The sequence below is a fragment of the Neoarius graeffei genome, chromosome 28 (assembly GCF_027579695.1).
Source record: "Neoarius graeffei isolate fNeoGra1 chromosome 28, fNeoGra1.pri, whole genome shotgun sequence".
Classification (NCBI taxonomy): Eukaryota; Metazoa; Chordata; class Actinopteri; order Siluriformes; family Ariidae; genus Neoarius; species Neoarius graeffei.
The window spans coordinates 15120555-15138176 of NC_083596.1; the positions used below are offsets into that span (position 1 = coordinate 15120555).

Sequence of the window (17622 nt, forward strand, 5' to 3'; positions counted from 1 at the left end):
GTGGTAAATGACTCATCTCATCTCATAATCTCTAGCCGCTTTATCCTGTCCTACAGGGTCGCAGGCAAGCTGGAGCCTATCCCAGCTGACTACGGGCGAAAGGTGGGGTACACCCTGGACAAGTCGCCAGGTCATCACAGGGCTGACACAGACAACCATTCACACTCACATTCACACCTACGGTCAATTTAGAGTCACCAGTTAACCTAACCTGCATGTCTTTGGACTGTGGGGGAAACCGGAGCACCCGGAGGAAACCCACGTGGACACGGGGAGAACATGCAAACTCCGCACAGAAAGGCCCTTGCCGGCCACGGGGCTCGAACCTGGAGCTTCTTGCTGTGAGGCGACAGCGCTAAGCACTACACCACCGTGTCGCCCCTGGTAAATGACTATTCTAGCTAAATTCTACTAAATGTCTGGTTTTTGGTGCAATATCTCCATAGGTGTATAGAGGCCCATTTCCAGCAACTATCACTCCAGTGTTCTAATGGTACAATGTGTTTGCTCATTGCCTCAGAAGGCTAATGGATGATTAGAAAACCCTTGTACAATCATGTTAGCACAGCTGAAAACAGTTGAGCTCTTTAGAGAAGCTATAAAACTGACCTTCCTTTGAGCAGATTGAGTTTCTGGAGCATCACATTTGTGGGGTCGATTAAATGCTCAAAATGGCCAGAAAAATGTCTTGACTATATTTTCTATTCATTTTACAACTTATGGTGGTAAATAAAAGTGTGACTTTTCATGGAAAACACAAACTTGTCTGGGTGACCCCAAACTTTTGAACGGTAGTGTATGTGTATGGTAGTTTTGTGTAATCTGCTATCTATAAGATAAAGAAAAGTAGCAAAAATGTTATCAAAGACTCCTTGTCAAAAAATAGCTGATAGAAATAAAATTCCAACAGTTAAGAAATTGTTAGTAGTCCATAACATTCACCTAATGTTATAGCATGTTCATGAACTATTTAGGTTTTTTTTCTAAGTAAATTAAGTGTAGCTTTAAGCAGGGCTGGGAGAAACAAATGAAGTGATTCTCGGGGAGGACTTTTTTTTTTTTTTGACAATTCAGAATCCACTACTTCCATAGTGCTTTTAAATATAAGGCTGTAAGCTTTGTGTTAGTTGTCTCTAATATTTATGTCCCAATATCTTGACCACATTTTAGGATGAAAATAATCATTTTAGATATGTTAGTTTATATTGAAAAATTCGCTGTCTCAGAGAGGACATTTTTTTGACACAATTACATACTAATTTGATCAAAATAGTCTGAAAACTTACTGGCATTCAACATTAAAACTTAACTATGTTTCCAATGATATGGAACCAAATATGTGTTTTATGGTATAAAGAATGATTTAAGTGCATCCCTTTTGGAGCTACCTGTGGTCAAAAAAGCACTTTTTCTAAATGACACGAGTAATTTTGCTAAATATGACACATATTGCCATACATTCACCAAAAATAACGTTATCACCAAATTATTTTTTGCATGGTAAATAGAGCTATCACAGGGCTACAATAAACAACCAAGTTTATTTAGTTAAGCCTTTTGATATTGAAGATAATAAGCGTTAAATGTGATTTTTAGCTTGCGTACCCTGATTATAAAACAACCCTTTAGTAAACTGTTAAAAATAAGTGTATAGTGTCAGAGTGGTGTAGGAGCTTACACCAGGAGTTCACAATGTCCTGGGAAATTATACTAAAACTCCAAATAGATTGTGGATCAAAAGCTTATTCGATCAAAAAGACAAAGGATCCAAGGCAGACAGGACGTTTTCAAGTGAAAGTAAATTATTGCACATGCCCAAATTAAATTCGTCAAAGTTTGAGAAAGTAAACATATTTAACTCATACAACTAAATCATAATAATAAGTGGCACAGTGGCTAGTACTGTCGCCTCACAGCAAGAAAGTCCTGGGTTTGAGCTCAGTGGTTAGCGAGGGCCTTTCTGTGTGGAGTTTGAATGCTGTCCAGGTGCTCTGGTTTCCCCCAAAGACATGCAGGTTAGGCTAATTGGTGGCTCTAAATTGACTGTGAATGGTTGTTTGTGTGACTTCATGCTTGTAACAAGTCAGGGACCATTAAAAAAAGATCCCCAACTCTTGGCTCATCTATTTTATTAGGATCTAATAATCTACTGTAAAGTGTATTAATGGGATGCAACATCACTCCCTGTTACAGATGGAAGCCCAGGAATTAAATAAATGCAATATAAACAAAGTGTTTTTAATTGTGGGTATTGTATTTAAAACTGTATGGATGTGCCACACTGTAAAACCCGATAAGGTCACTGAGCTCAAAAATTTTATTGAAACCGATTACGTAAAAATTTTTGAGGTAAGTAACTTAAATTTTTTAAGGTAAGATTTCTTAAAAATTACACTATAGTTACACTTAATTGTAATTTTTAAGAAATCTTACCTTAAAAAATTTAAGTTACTTACCTCAAAAATTTTTACGTAATCGGTTTCAATAAAATTTTTGAGCTCAGTGACCTTATTGGGTTTTGCAGTGCACAGGTGACGTAGTGGTTAGTACTGTTGCTTCACAGCAAGAAGGTCCTGGGTTCGAGCCCAGTGGCTGGCGAGGGCCTTTCTGTGTGGAGTTTGCGTGCTGTGTCTGCGTGGGTTTCCACCAAAGGCATGCAGGTTAGGCTAACTGGTGTCTCTAAATTGACCGTGAGTGTGAATGGTTGTTTGTGTCTGTGTGTTAGCCCTGCGATAACCTGGCGACTTCATGTTTGTAACAAGTTGGGGACCATTAAAAAAAGATCCCCAACTCTTTTGGCTCATCTATTTTATTAGAATCTAATAACCTATTGTAAAATGTATTAATGGGATGCAACATCACTCCCTGTTACAGATGGAAGCCCAGGAATTAAATAAATGCAATATAAACAAACTGTTTTTAATTGTAGGTATTGTATTTAAAATTGTATGGATGTGCCAGAGGTGACACGGTGGTGTAATGGTTAGTACTGTTGCTTCACAGCAAGAAGGTCCTGGGTTCGAGCCCAGTGGCTGGTGAGGGCCTTTCTGTGTGGAGTTTGCATGTTCTCCTTGCATTCGCATGGATTTCCTCTGGGTGCTCTGGTTTCCCCCAAAGACATGCAGGTTAGGCTAATTGGTGGCTCTAAATTGACTGTAGGTGTGAATGGTTGTTTGTCTCTGTGTCAGCCCTGCGATGACCTGGCAACTTGTCCAGGGTGTACCCTGTCTCTCGCCCATAGTCAGCTGGGATAGGCTCCAGCTTGCCTGCAACCCTGGAGAACAGGATAAGTGGCTAAAGATAAGGGATGGATGGATAATAATAATGATGGTTTATTTCCGTCTTTCCAAATACAATTTTGGCTCTTCATCCAGAAAATCCAATCAAATCTATATGAAAATACTGTATAAAAATACTATATAAATACTCTATGGATATTATATAAAATACGATATAAAAATGTAATAAGTAATAAAAACTGTAATAGAAGATAAAAAAAAGCCACACACAAACACGCACACATTACTGCCTATATTATTTTAAAGTCATTTTTTATTACTTTCAATCTAACAACCAAACCAGATCTGATTTATTTCAGGAACATTCTTTACAAATCTGAAATAATTGGTCTACAGTTTATCATTTCAGTAGAGCTTTCTCTTCCTGAACTTTGCACCGACACACACATTAAAGGAGGCAAATTTTTTTATTATCAAAATTCTCTCTCATTTTATAAAATGTAGGAATGCATTTCTGATAGCTGTTTTGCCACTGCAATATCAAGTTATGAGTGTTTGAAATATGCTCTGTAATATATCAGTCCATATGTCAAAGCAATGGCCGTAAACGAGATTCGTTGAGACCTGTGCGAGACGTCGTAGGACTGAAGTAAAATGTACAGCGGAAATCAAAGTGACCAACATCTGCCAACGTTGTCAAAAGACGCGCGCGCCCTCCTTTGAATGCTGACGTAATCAAGCCGGAAGTTTTCCCTGTGTCCGAAATCGCTCCCTACTCACTGTATAGGGTACTATATAGTGGGGACGCCATTTTGTAGTGTTGTCCGAAACCTTAGTGAGGATTATGTGCTCAGTATAATATGTATTTATTACAAAAATACATGCATGTATTTATTATTTTGAAAACCCACCAACTGCCTGATCTGGCATGTTTTAATTGTGCGACAGTAATGACATAAATACCAGCACGACGGACTCATCCTTATCCTTATCCTGTCGTCTTTCCAACTCTTCTCTACTCCACGTTGGTTTGAAGTCGTATGGAATAATCTCCATCACTGATGAAGCTGGCAAATCTCGAAATTAATCTAAATTGGAATGATATTGTGACCTGGCCGCTGTGTAAACAGTTTTCAAAATGGTGGCACTGACACATCACGTTTGAAGTCTCGCACAAGTCTCATGAAGATCGCGCAGATAAGCGACACCTGCCATGGACCAAACGAACTACATTCAACATGGCTAAAAACCGAAAAGGCCGATAAGTGTAATATAATATGCCAATATGAGTCACGATATAAGGTTAATAAAACCGAAAACATAATTGAATAACACGTTAATTAGGAAATAAAGCCAGTTTAAAAATGACTTCAGTTCTCCTTTAAGTCCAAGAAGACATGATCTATATCTTATTTTTGAGTTCGTGAGGTTTGGATTCAATTTAAGAGACCAGTCAAATCCACGCTCAGAAAAAAAGGGAATTGTTCAATTCAATTTTATTTGTATATCAATCAATCAATCAATCAATCAATCAATCAATCAATCAATCAATCAAGCTTTATTTATCTTCGATATGTACAATGAGTCAAAGACTCATGACAAATACATTCAAACTAATAAAAGATCTACATTAAGAATATAAAAAAACAAGCATTAAACTACTATAATAGGTAAATATCAAATACATATCATTATATCAAAGAGGTCTTATATAAGACATATTAAAATTAAAAAAATGTAATTGTTGTTAAATCGAGAATATAACTAAATGCAACTTAACTTTGTTGATCACAAATATTACATTCGCACAATGTGCCACTAGTATGATTCGTTTTCTTTATGGTGATTTTGAACTTGATTAGAGAATCAAGATGTCTCAGTTCTGTGGGGAGATTGTTTCACATACGAATCACCAGATAGGTAAATGATCCGTGAGTCTATTTGCTGTGCGATGTTGGTTGTGCTAGTCTGAAGTTACCCCCTCTTAAATTATAACGGCTTTGTTGTATTTGAAAGACTTCCTTTATGTAGTTTGGGCCACAGAGACGAAGGACAAGGAATGGCATGAAAGTCGGTGTTCAAGTGTCTGTAGATTGGCCATGTCTAAAGCATCTTTATATGAACAGTCATAAGGCAGTTTATAAATAATGAACAATATTCCAATGCAGCTTGACAAAATTTTAATTTATCCCTCAGGGATAAACCAGCTGATTGATAGGCTACTAAACTGTACCATTCCTTATCACTGAAGTACCATCCAGGTATCTTTAGAAACGTGCATACTTAAAAAAAAAAAAATAAAAAATAAAAAAAAATAAAAAAAAAAAAATATATATATATGCGGCACGGTGGTGTAGTGGTTAGCGCTGTCGCCTCACAGCAAGAAGGTCCTGGGTTCGAGCCCCGGGGCCGGCGAGGGCCTTTCTGTGTGGAGTTTGCATGTTCTCCCCGTGTCCACGTGGGTTTCCTCCGGGTGCTCCGGTTTCCCCCACAGTCCAAAGACATGCAGGTTAGGTTAACTGGTGACTCTAAAATTGACCGTAGGTGTGAATGTGAGTGTGAATGGTGGTCTGTGTCTATGTGTCAGCCCTGTGATGACCTGGCGACTTGTCCAGGGTGTACCCCGCCTTTCACCCGTAGTCAGCTGGGATAGGCTCCAGCTTGCCTGCGACCCTGTAGAAGGATAAAGCGGCTAGAGATAATGAGATGATATATATATATATATATATATATATTGGATCACCTTGAAACACATTTGCATAAATTTGCTTGTACTCATTTGCATAAAATTTGCATAAAATACTCTCAAATATTAATCATTTAGAATAGAGGAACCAATTGGACTGGTACAAAACACATCACACATCAAACATTACACACTTACACATCATATTCAGACACACTGTTTGAAATGGAACTGGAACAAATATTTTTTTATTTAGCAAACTACAAAAAAAGAACAGAAAAGTACAGAAAAGTTTTTGTATTAACTATATTCACACTGCTCCACAAAAGCTGACATTGTTTGAAATGGAAATGTAATTGCAGGCACCACTGGATAAAATAATTTTTTTTAGAGAGTAAAGTACATTGAAAAGATGTTTTAACTATAGTTAAAACATCATCATTTCAATGTACTTTACTCTCTAAAAAAATTATTTTTTCCAGTCAGCGTATAGTTAATACGGTTTTATAGACCTCTTGCAGTCACGTGACCGAATCCCGGCTGGAATGTAAACAGCCGCCATCTTGTTGGTCAACAACACAGCTGAATATTGTTGCACTCGTGTACAAAATGGATCAATTTCAACCGACGGACTACACGGCTCATTTTTCTAATGAACAGATAACTAGATATATGTCTAAAATAAACGACCTACAGATTAGTGACCCTTATCGATTACCCCTACAGTTTTTAAATGAGAAGCCTGAAAGTAAGGGGAGGTCAGGCGCGCTTCCCCATAGACTCCCATTATAAACATGGCAGCGCTTGTACTGCAAAATCAGAAAAGTCACTCGTTTTTAACTCGCTCTAGCGTCCTCATTTTTTACACTACAGACAAAAAATTACATCAAAGTGTTCAGGAGAGCCTTGTGGCACTCAATGTAAAATAATTTTGTGAATATCTCCTTTCGATTTCATGTAAATCCCCGTTGTTTGGAGGGTGCACTCTGAGCAAATACTGCCCTTTCTGTGTGCCTTTCTGTGTCTCTAAGCGCAGTGCGAGGGTGGGGAAGGGGCTGCTCGCTCTTACACACAATGAGTTTCACACTCGGGTGTTGTCGCGTTGTCGGTACTCCAACAGAGAAAGGCTATCTGTCACAAAGAAAACAAAGGGAAGTCTCTTCCTTTTGTAAAGGGGCGGCAGAAATTAAACGGGGGCGGGAATCACAGAAAGGGGGGTGGCCCGCACCTCTAAAACCCCTCGTGGAGAACCCTGATATAAACACAGTACTGTGCAAAAGTCTTAGGCACCCTATTTTTTTCAGGGCTTTGAACCGGTTCAAGGAACGAAAACGAAAACCGGGAACTTTTTCTATTTCACATGGAACAGAAACGAAACCAGAAACTTTATTATTTTTTATGTTCCGGAACAGAAACGCTTATTAAAAATAATGGTAACCGGTTAATACCGGTTTTTATTTCGTTCCTCAAAGTTTCCGTAGCCTACAAATAAAAAAGCCATTCTTCTCCTGCGCAAGTTTCTATGACCCGCTGGGGTTCACTTCCTGTGTGACGTTCGCTGACTGAATGGAGAGAGCGGGAAGGTGGACTATTATCACGTCTCCACGTGTTTAGGCATTACTGTCTGAGCAAAGAAGAGCCTGAACGATGCAACCTCCCTATTGGCTGTTTGTAAAAATGTATCAGTTGTTGCCCTTCCCACGGGAATCATCGCGGGCTCGAGAGACGAGACCTGACGAGTTAGTTCGTTGGTAGCAGAACAAAATGTCTGGACACAAATCGGGTTTTCAGAAAAGGAAAGAAAATAAACGGAGGGTTGAAAATACAAAAAAGGAGGCAGAAAATGCAAAACGAGTTTTAAGGTAGGACAAATGGTTACTTTTCTGAGGCAGCCCGCCGTGGCTGCAGGCTTTCAGTTGTGTCATTGAATGGTTACTTTTCTGAGGCAGCCCGCCGTGGCTGCCTGCAGGCTTATTTATTATAGCCCATTTAGTTAAAATAGTTGATATAAAATGTTTATAGTTATTGTTATGTGATGGTTGTCCTGATTTAGACTGGTGTTTTTGTTTTTTTTTTTTTGGGGGGGGGGGGGGGGGGTTGCGCGATGTTTGTGTAGATGGGAAGACTTACTGAGAATCCAAATCGCCAACATTTGAAATAATAATTGTTTTGAATTATTTCTTGTCTTATTTAATGAAGGTTGTAATAGAATTAGCCTACATTTGGCTTAAGCTGGATGAGACAGAGACATAACTTTATAGCCATTTGTTAAACAGCTGACAGGGAACGTAATTAACCGTTCCGGGAATGAAATTTTTTTGTTCTAACCGGTTCGGGAACGTCTATTTAATGGTGGAACCCAAAACCGGAAACGTTAAAATTCCGTTTCTGTTCAGAACGAACCAATAGGAAAAAATTCTGGTTCAAAGCCCTGATTTTTTTTAAGCAAAATTATATATATATATACGCATTTTTTCCAAATGTGTGATTAAATTCAACTTTAGAGGAGGTAATTCTTTCAAACTGGCAACATGGTGTTTCTAATAATTTGATCGTTGAGTGGAGAAGGCTGCTGTGATAAACACCATCTTATTTTGCCCTGATTTTAAAAGAGTAAAATTGCTATACATATGGTATTTTTTAGACGAGATGTATTGCCAACAGAAGATTAAATGTTGCCTACCAAGCTACATTTGTGAACTAGCTAGCATCAGCAAGTCAAGTCAAAGTCCTTCTCACGCCAGAATCTGGTCTTCCCAGGCAGTCTCCTGTCCCAGTACTAACCAACTCTTTAAGGCATATGGGTGTGGCACCGATCTCCGTTTCGATAGCCCTCGGCCTCTCGCCTATACAGCTAGGGTTACAGTGGGGGGCTAGTCCTCTGGTAACCACGAGAGTTTGACTTCCCCACTCGCGTCTGTATTGCAGTGTGCTTTGCAAGTAGGTGCCATTTTTATGATGGTCTTTGGTATGACCCGACCGTGAGTAGAACTCACAATCTCCTGGTTGAGAGGCAGACACGCTAACCACTAGGCCAACTCGCGGTCAGCTAGCATCAGCAGGTTGATTAAAAAAAAGTTAATAAAAAATTATACTACTTTAGTTTTGTATAACTATATTGCTGTTGTATTGCTATAACATGTTGGTCATAAATATCTACTTATCATTCAACAGTTTTCCGTTGTATTATTGCCACAACGCTTACAAAACCGACTGGATTCACGAAATGAACGCATGCTGTGCCATCATGGTGGTTTAACGTCAAGCTAGCTAGTCAGTGAAACTCCACCTGACATGCTAGCAAACTCTTTTCAAACTCGAAATCATACTGGGTAGCTAACGCTACTAGAAAAGAAAGATTTCTCCATTCTGTTTATTTGACAACGTTATGCTAAAACATATTTCTGAAAGGACTTCAGATAAGTTAACATTGTTCATCAGCGGTCTCAAAAGTAGCCGGTCACCGGCGGCAAATCTCCGGCTATGGCTTGTTATGCCGCTGGCTATTGTCAGTCGAGTCACAAAATTTAATATTAAATATTTCTGACAGCAAAAAAAGTTGTGAACGTAAATTACATCCACTATGTCATGTATGTCCGTTGCCGCATCAACTGTGTTTACATCCTCGACACGAGTGCAGCCATTACTGCCGCCTGTGTTGCCAGATTGCGCGTTTTCCCGCCCAATTTGGGCAGTTTTAAGTGCATTTTGGCGGGTTTTGAACATATTTTGGGCTGTAAAACGTCAGCAGTATCTGGCAACATATTTTACTTAATACAAGAAATTAATGGATGCCAACGTTTTTGCCAAAATGGTATTTTATTTTCCATTGTTTAGGCAGCTTCAGCATCATACTGTGAGATTCTGTTCAAATTGTTTTTTTCTTCTATGAAGCCTGAGCCATTTATTTTATTAGTTTATAATTATTGTTTAATTTAGTCTTCAGGAGAGACTGCCTGCACACAGTACTAGTATTAATAGTTTTTTTTCTTACATGAAAGCTGAGGCATTTATATTCTATTTTAAGGTAACTTCATGTTGTGCTGTGAGGTTCTCTGCACTTTAACTTTTGAACCAACAGGAGCATTTGGATAAGTAAAGCCTATTTTTCTGCATTTTTGTAGTCCTGGTAATCTTTTATATTGGTAAAGTTGTTTATAGGACCATTTCTCAGTGTCTGTTTTTTTAATCAATAGTTTTTCAGTAATAACTTAATATTTAACATATCACTCAATTTTAAACAACCCCCGCGCCTCCCCCATAGTCTCCAAAATTTCTGTGGGAAACACTGGCGTGCGTAACAACGCTAATCAAGCTTAAGCTAGACGACCCGCCTCAAATACCCGTCCCGGGTAAATGTTATCCCAATTTTAGATGGCCTGTTCCAAACCATCCCGCCCCATGAAAAATTCGTACTTGCATATCTATCTATCTATCTATCTATCTATCTATCTATCTATCTATCTATCTATCTATCTATCTATCTATCTATCTATCTATCTATATCCCTGCACGCTTTGCATGCATTATGTCTGCCGCTGGCAGACATTTTACCATTTTCCACCCTGCTGTAACTTATTTGTACCCTGCTATTCTCCCAAACTTTGAAGCCCCTGGTTCATGTTAGCGTAACTCCGCTTTACATGCTAACTAACAGTGTCCAAGTTAACTAGCTATGTGTAAACATTAGCCATGGACAAGGCGATGGCAACTTGGTGGGCAAATCCATAGAAAGTCATTTAACTAACCAGACTGCATAGCTACGTTTGCAACATTATCGCTAGCTCTAAAAACACAGACAACTTTGTTGTGAGCTTTCTCTTGGAATAAAACGTTTAAATCCCTCAATATGCTTTCGCAGGTTGGATAGCGAGTTTTTGTAGGCCGTGATGCGGTTCGTTTTCAGCAAACACTTAAAACAAAACGACTCTTTCTTCCTTTCAGAAAACTGAAACATGGGTTCTAGGTAAAGCCATGGGTGTGTGCGCGTTCCCCAGAAGAACCGCCTCCTTCCATTCTGCCATCAACTGATCGTGTTAAATAACGCTGCTGAGAAATCATTGAACTTGATTTTATACAGTCTTTGGACGTGACGTGACCCTAGTGATTACTGATCGGTTGTCTCAGTGTCACCTGCGAAAAAACCAATCACGTTTTAGAAAAGAAAAGAAAAGAAAAGAAAAAAACGTCCACTTTCAAAGCTGCTTCATAGTAACGAGGACCTTGATAGAAATGTAGTGGAGTGAAAAGTATAATATTTACCTTTCAAATGTAGTGAAGTTAAAGTCATAAGTTTCCAAAAAAATAATACTCAAGTCAAGTACAGGTACTCAAAAAGTGTACTTAAGTACAGTACTCAAGTAAATGTACTTAGTTATTGTCCACCTCTACCAAAATCTGAAGCTGGTCCAAAAATGTCTTATACGCAACCGACCACTTCATAAAACTTGTCACTTTTGTGACCAACAGTTGGCCAAACTGTAAAGCCATATCATGCCTGCAATATGGTTTCATTAGAGTTGAGTTGTAAATCATTTTCTATCTGTGGATTTTCTGCAACTAAATAAAAGAAGCATTAATATTCATCTTCAACTGTTTCTTTCCTGGAGTGCTTTATCTGCAACACTTATTTTTGTAGGTGGGTCTTCATATGGAAGAAAGGCTACCAAGAGAAAGAAGAGGTAGTCCAAAGCTCGGTGTTTACAAAGCTTAAAGGTGTTGCTCTCATTAACACCTCAGAACTTGGGCTGAATGTATGGGGTGCCGAAGATTATGCCATACCTTCTCAGGTAGGTGCGCTGCTCAATTTGATTGGTGGGAGTAATGCAAAGCTTTTGAGATTTGAATGAAATTAAAAGCACACAGTCACCATCCCTAGGCAGACACGATTTTAAATAAATAAATAAATAAATAAATAAATAAATGTATATTATAATTATAAATGCCATAACATGACAAAGACAGCTGTGGATGAAGTTATTTTCTGATCCTTATATCCACTAGCGTAGTTGATCCATATGAACATTTTCAATTTCCACCATATGAAGTCTGTGTCACGGTGGTGTAGTGGTTAGTGCTGTCGCCTCACAGCAAGAAGCTCCGGGTTCGAGCCCTGTGGCCGGTGAGGGCCTTTCTGTGCGGAGTTTGCATGTTCTCCCCGTGTCCGCGTGGGTTTCCTCCGGGTGCTCCGGTTTCCCCCACAGTCCAAAGACATGCAGGTTAGGTTAACTGGTGACTCTAAATTGACCGTAGGTGTGAATGTGAGTGTGAATGGTTGTCTGTGTCTATGTGTCAGCCCTGTGATGACCTGGCGACTTGTCCAGGGTGTACCCCGCCTTTCACCTGTAGTCAGCTGGGATAGGCTCCAGCTTGCCTGCGACCCTGTAGAACAGGATAAGGTGGCTAGAGATAATGAGATGAGATGAGATGAAGTCTGTGTTAGTGAACTCACGCACAGTTATGAGCTTTAGTTTAGGATCTTCTCATTCAGAGACAAACATAATACAAGGTTCATTCAATCAGAAAGTAAAAGAAAAAAAATTGCCTCTTTCCCCTTACCGCTGATACAGAAGACTTCCTGTTTATCGTCCTTACAGGAAAACCGTTCATTTAAAAGAAGTACAGCATCATCCATTCAGAAATGCACATAGAAATGTAAAATTAAATATCAAACAAAGAAGTCTTAAAAAAATAAAATGAAATAAGACGTTATATGTGAGTATCATCATAACCCCAGGTAAAACGCAATAAGGAATAAATGTACACAAGTACACAGGAAGTTCAGAAGGGTTTAATTCAGCTCTAAAATTATTGACGCTTAAAGAGAGGGTCAGGGATTTATATTATTATCTTTACACTTCCACATAAACAGTAGGAACAATGTTGCCATTTCTAACTGTCTAACTCTCTTCTCTAGCATTTTAAAATCACCAAAATGTAAAATTTTAAAGTGTAAAGTTATTATTTTTTCTGAGTTTTCTTTTCAGTCATGTTTTAGTTATAGGATTGATTACTAATTGCTTATGTATATCCTAATAATATGTCTTTTAAATGATGCATTACATTTCTATATTTAAAAGATATTGTTTGTTCATTTTTATTTGTTTTTATCAAGGGGGATAACGTCCTCTTTATTGTAACAAATTTAATCGAGACTCCAAAACAAACGCTGGGTTTCTGCGCTGAGGTAAGAATCCTGCGCACCATATTTGAATGTATTTTACTAGTAAAATGTATTTTGAACACCACTGGCACATGCTGAATAGAAAATAACTTGTGTACACAAAAATACAGGCTCGCTTTCCGTGGGTGAATATTATGACTGAAAATGAAAAATCACCACCACGGAAGGATAGTTGTTTTTTAAAGAAGAAGAAACCTTTATTTTTGTCACATGCACACTCAAGCACAACGAAATTCCTCCTCTGCATTTAACCCATCAGAAGCAGTGAACATGCACACACAAGTGAGCAATGAGCACACACACACACACAAACCCAGAGCAGTGGGCAGTTATGCTACAGAGCCCAGGGAGCAGATGGGGTTAGGTGCCTTGCTCAAGGTCACGTCAGTGTTGGATACAGAGGGAGAGGAAGGTTCTGTTTTAACTGCTTGATACCAGTTTAGCTTTTCTTTTAATGTCTGGTTCATTGTACATGGTGAGCTCTGGAGTAATTTGCATGTTCATTTTAATGCTTTCAGTGTCCAAATGTCCCTGATGGTGTCTGTTCTCACGATGATGATTGCACACAGGGAAGTGCTGTTATAGCAGGTCATGGTAAGAGGAATGATTGTACTTACTAAACATGCCTGTATCGTTCAGTTTATCATGGGATTTATGGTTAAGAAAAGTTGTACAAGTTGATAATATATAGTATTTAAATGCAAACTCAAACGTGTAGACATAATAATTGATTGTTCCAGCTTCAGATTTGTCATTTATATATTTATAGCTTTGCATAGTAAGTAAATAAGCTGTGTCTGAGAATCATAAAGCATTTGAAATTTAGCTTCAAAGAAACAAGGACGTAAAGAAACCTAACAGTCCATACCAAGCATACGAATTGAAACAAAATTCAAGCGTACAAACTGAAATCAGAAAGAAGATCATTAATTGTTAACAAAGACGTTTGCAAAGCACATAAGACCAATCCATATGAGCAAATAGTAGATCAGGAAAAGAGTCATTTACATTAAAATGAATGTTTAATTTGCACTTTGTCTTGGCTTAGGGTTCAAGACGGGACGCTGTATGAATGAGACAGGCACATGTGAAATTCATGCCTGGTGTCCGGTTGAATGCAGTCACACACCAATGTAGGAAAAAAACAGCATCTTACACCATCATACCATCTGCCCTTGGAATTTATTCTGTGACAAATGAGTCATGGTTATGGTGTGATATTTAGGGTACCATTGCTGGGAAAAGCAGAAAACTTCACTGTCTATATTCGGAACTTCATCAGGTTTCCGAAGTTCAACTTCTCCAAGTAAGCCATAGTGTAGTTTCTATTCGTGTGTTTCTCAACTGAAAAACAACACTTTAGTTTCACAAGTGTTGAATGTGACTTAAGTCACCTGAAACCTCAGAAGATTCACTTTAATGCTATTGGGTAAATATATTGCATAGTATACAATATTTGCTTAATACTTGTATGAATACATAGGATATTTTTCTAAAGACAGAGCCCAGTCCCACGGTGGTGTAGTGGTTAGCGCTGTCGCCTCACAGCAAGAAGGTCCGGGTTCGAGCCCCGTGGCCGGCGAGGGCCTTTCTGTACGGAGTTTGCATGTTCTCCCCGTGTCCGCGTGGGTTTCCTCCGGGTGCTCCGGTTTCCCCCACAGTCCAAAGACATGCAGGTTAGGTTAACTGGTGACTCTAAATTGACCGTAGGTGTGAATGTGAGTGTGAATGGTTGTCTGTGTCTATGTGTCAGCCCTGTGATGACCTGGCGACTTGTCCAGGGTGTACCCCGCCTTTCGCCTGTAGTCAGCTGGGATAGGCTCCAGCTTGCCTGTGACCCTGTAGAACAGGATAAAGCAGCTAGAGATAATGAGATGAGATGAGATGAGAGCCCAGTCCAGGATGTCTGCTCTATCTTACCCTTGGTGTATGACAACATATTTTCAGCATGTGTGTGTCATGTACATCATGAGGCTTCACAAAAGGGGGAATATGCAGATAGACCAAAACACAGTGCTGTGCTTGGGATGAGATTATCTTGTGCATAAAGACTCTATTTGTACACACACACAGAGTAAAAGGAACACAGAGACAGCTTGTCAGTTGCTCTTAGCACTGGGACTAAACACTGGGACTGTTTTTTCTATCACCTTTTCACCTCACACAGGAAGTGGCATCTTTTTTCAACTTGTAAACATTCAAAGTCATACTATTTGCATTTCTTCCCAAGTCATAGGTTTCAGTTGCTGTTGTTACCTAACTAGCCTAGAAGTGTATGTAATGAATTCGTAACTAGCGTTATCTAGTTATCTAGTGTTCTTTAACCTAAGAAAACCTAGGTATCCAAATTCTTCCTGGTACATTTATTAGGCTTTTTTTTTAAAGACTCTGATATGCATTTTTGTACAGAATGCTGCTGTAGGGATTGACAATCACAACATTATGTTTGTTCAGTGGATATATAGTGGTGCTTGAAAGTCTGTGAACCCTTTAGAATTTTCTATATTTCTGCATAAATATGATCTAAAACGTCATCAGATTTTCACACAAGTCCTAAAAGTAGATAAAGAGAACCCAGTTAAACAAATGAGACAAAAATATTATACTTTGCCATTTATTTATTGAGGAAAATTATCCAGTATTACATGTCTGTGAGTGGCAAAAGTATGTGAACCTCTAGGATTAGCAGTTAATTTGAAAGTGAAATTAGAGTCAGGTGTTTTCAATCAATGGGATGACAATCAGGTGTGAGTGGGCACCCTGTTTTATTTAAAGAACAGGGATCTATCAAAGTATGATCTTCACAACACGTGTTTGTGGAAGTGTATCATGGCACGAACAAAGGAGATTTCTGAGGACCTCAGAAAAAGCGTTGTTGATGCTCATCAGGCTGGAAAAGGTTACAAAACCATCTCTAAAGAGTTTGGACTCCACCAATCCACAGTCAGACAGATTGTGTACAAATGGAGTAAATTCAAGACCATTGTTACCCTCCCCAGGAGTGGTCGACCAACAAAGATCACTCCAAGAGCAAGGCGTGTAATAGTCGGTAAGGCCACAAAGGACCCCAGGGTAACTTCTAAGCAACTGAAGGCCTCTCTCACATTGGCTAATGTTAATGTTCATGAGTCCACCATCAGGAGAACACTGAACAACAATGGTGTGCATGGCAGGGTTGCAAGGAGAAAGCCACTGCTCTCCAAAAAGAACATTGCTGCTCGTCTGCAGTTTGCTAAAGATCACATGGACAAGCCAGAAGGCTATTTGAAAAATGTTTTGTGGATGGATGAGACCAAAATAGAACTATTTTGGTTTAAATGAGAAGCATTATGTATGGAGAAAGGAAAACACTGCATTCCAGCATAAGAATCTTATCCCATCTGTGAAACATGGTGGTGGTAGTATCATGGTTTGGGCCTGTTTTGCTGCATCTGGGCCAGGACGGCTTGCCATCATTGATGAAACAATGAATTCTGAATTATACCAGCGAATTCTAAAGGAAAATGTCAGAACATCTGTCCATGAACTGAATCTCAAGAGAAGGTGGGTCATGCAGCAAGACAACGACCCTAAGCACACAAGTCGTTCTACCAAAGAATGGTTAAAGAAGAATAAAGTTAATGTTTTGGAATGGCTAAGTCAAAGTCCTGACCTTAACCTAATCGAAATGTTGTGGAAGGACCTGAAGCGAGCAGTTCATGTGAGGAAACCCACCAACATCCCAGAGTTGAAGCTGTTCTGTACGGAGGAATGGGCTAAAATTCCTCCAAGCCGGTGTGCAGGACTGATCAACAGTTACCGGAAACGTTTAGTTGCAGTTATTGCTGCACAAGGAGGTCACACCAGATACTGAAAGCAAAGGTTCACATACTTTTGCCACTCACAGATATGTAATATTGGATCATTTTCCTCAATAAATAAATGACCAAGTATAATATTTTTGTCTCATTTGTTGAACTGGGTTCTCTTTATCTACTTTTAGGACTTGTGTGAAAATCTGATGATGTTTTAGGTCATATTTATGCAGAAATATAGAAAATTCTAAAGGGTTCACAAACTTTCAAGCACCACTGTACATAAGATTTTAATGTTTTATTATGCATTATTTTATAAATGAGGCTCCATTGTTCCAGTCTCATGTAAATGTTTCTGTTTTCTTTCTTTCTTTCTTTCTTTCTTTCTTTCTTTCTTTCTTTCTTTCTTTCTTTCTTTCAAGATCCAATGTTCTCTCCTTCACCAACCACACATATCTGAAGTCATGCACCTATGACAAAATCCACCATCCATATTGCCCCATCTTCCGAGTGGGAGATCTAGTCAAGTGGACCGGTCAAAGCTTCCAAGAAATGGCTGTCAAGGCGAGTGCCACTTATATCATTATGTAGTTGTAATATATTTATAATGTCTCAGAGCCCAGTAGTGATTAGGATGTTGCTTTGAGGAAGGATATAATTAGGGAAGAACTGATGTCATGATGAGCTCCTTTTGTACATTTATTAGTTATGGCCACAGAG

At 38.9% G+C, this 17622-nt stretch overlaps 1 protein-coding gene across 1 annotated transcript in view; it reads left to right on the plus strand.

The window, feature by feature from the left end:
• The window catches only part of p2rx5 (purinergic receptor P2X, ligand-gated ion channel, 5), a 31785-nt gene that overhangs the window by 601 nt on the left and 13562 nt on the right, over positions 1 to 17622 (plus strand). The window contains exons 2-7 of the mRNA XM_060913110.1: positions 11564 to 11714; positions 13040 to 13111; positions 13627 to 13702; positions 14157 to 14241; positions 14334 to 14414; positions 17325 to 17466. Of these exons, the coding sequence (XP_060769093.1) occupies positions 11564 to 11714; positions 13040 to 13111; positions 13627 to 13702; positions 14157 to 14241; positions 14334 to 14414; positions 17325 to 17466 (607 nt within the window). The remainder of the gene's footprint in view (positions 1 to 11563; positions 11715 to 13039; positions 13112 to 13626; positions 13703 to 14156; positions 14242 to 14333; positions 14415 to 17324; positions 17467 to 17622) is intronic.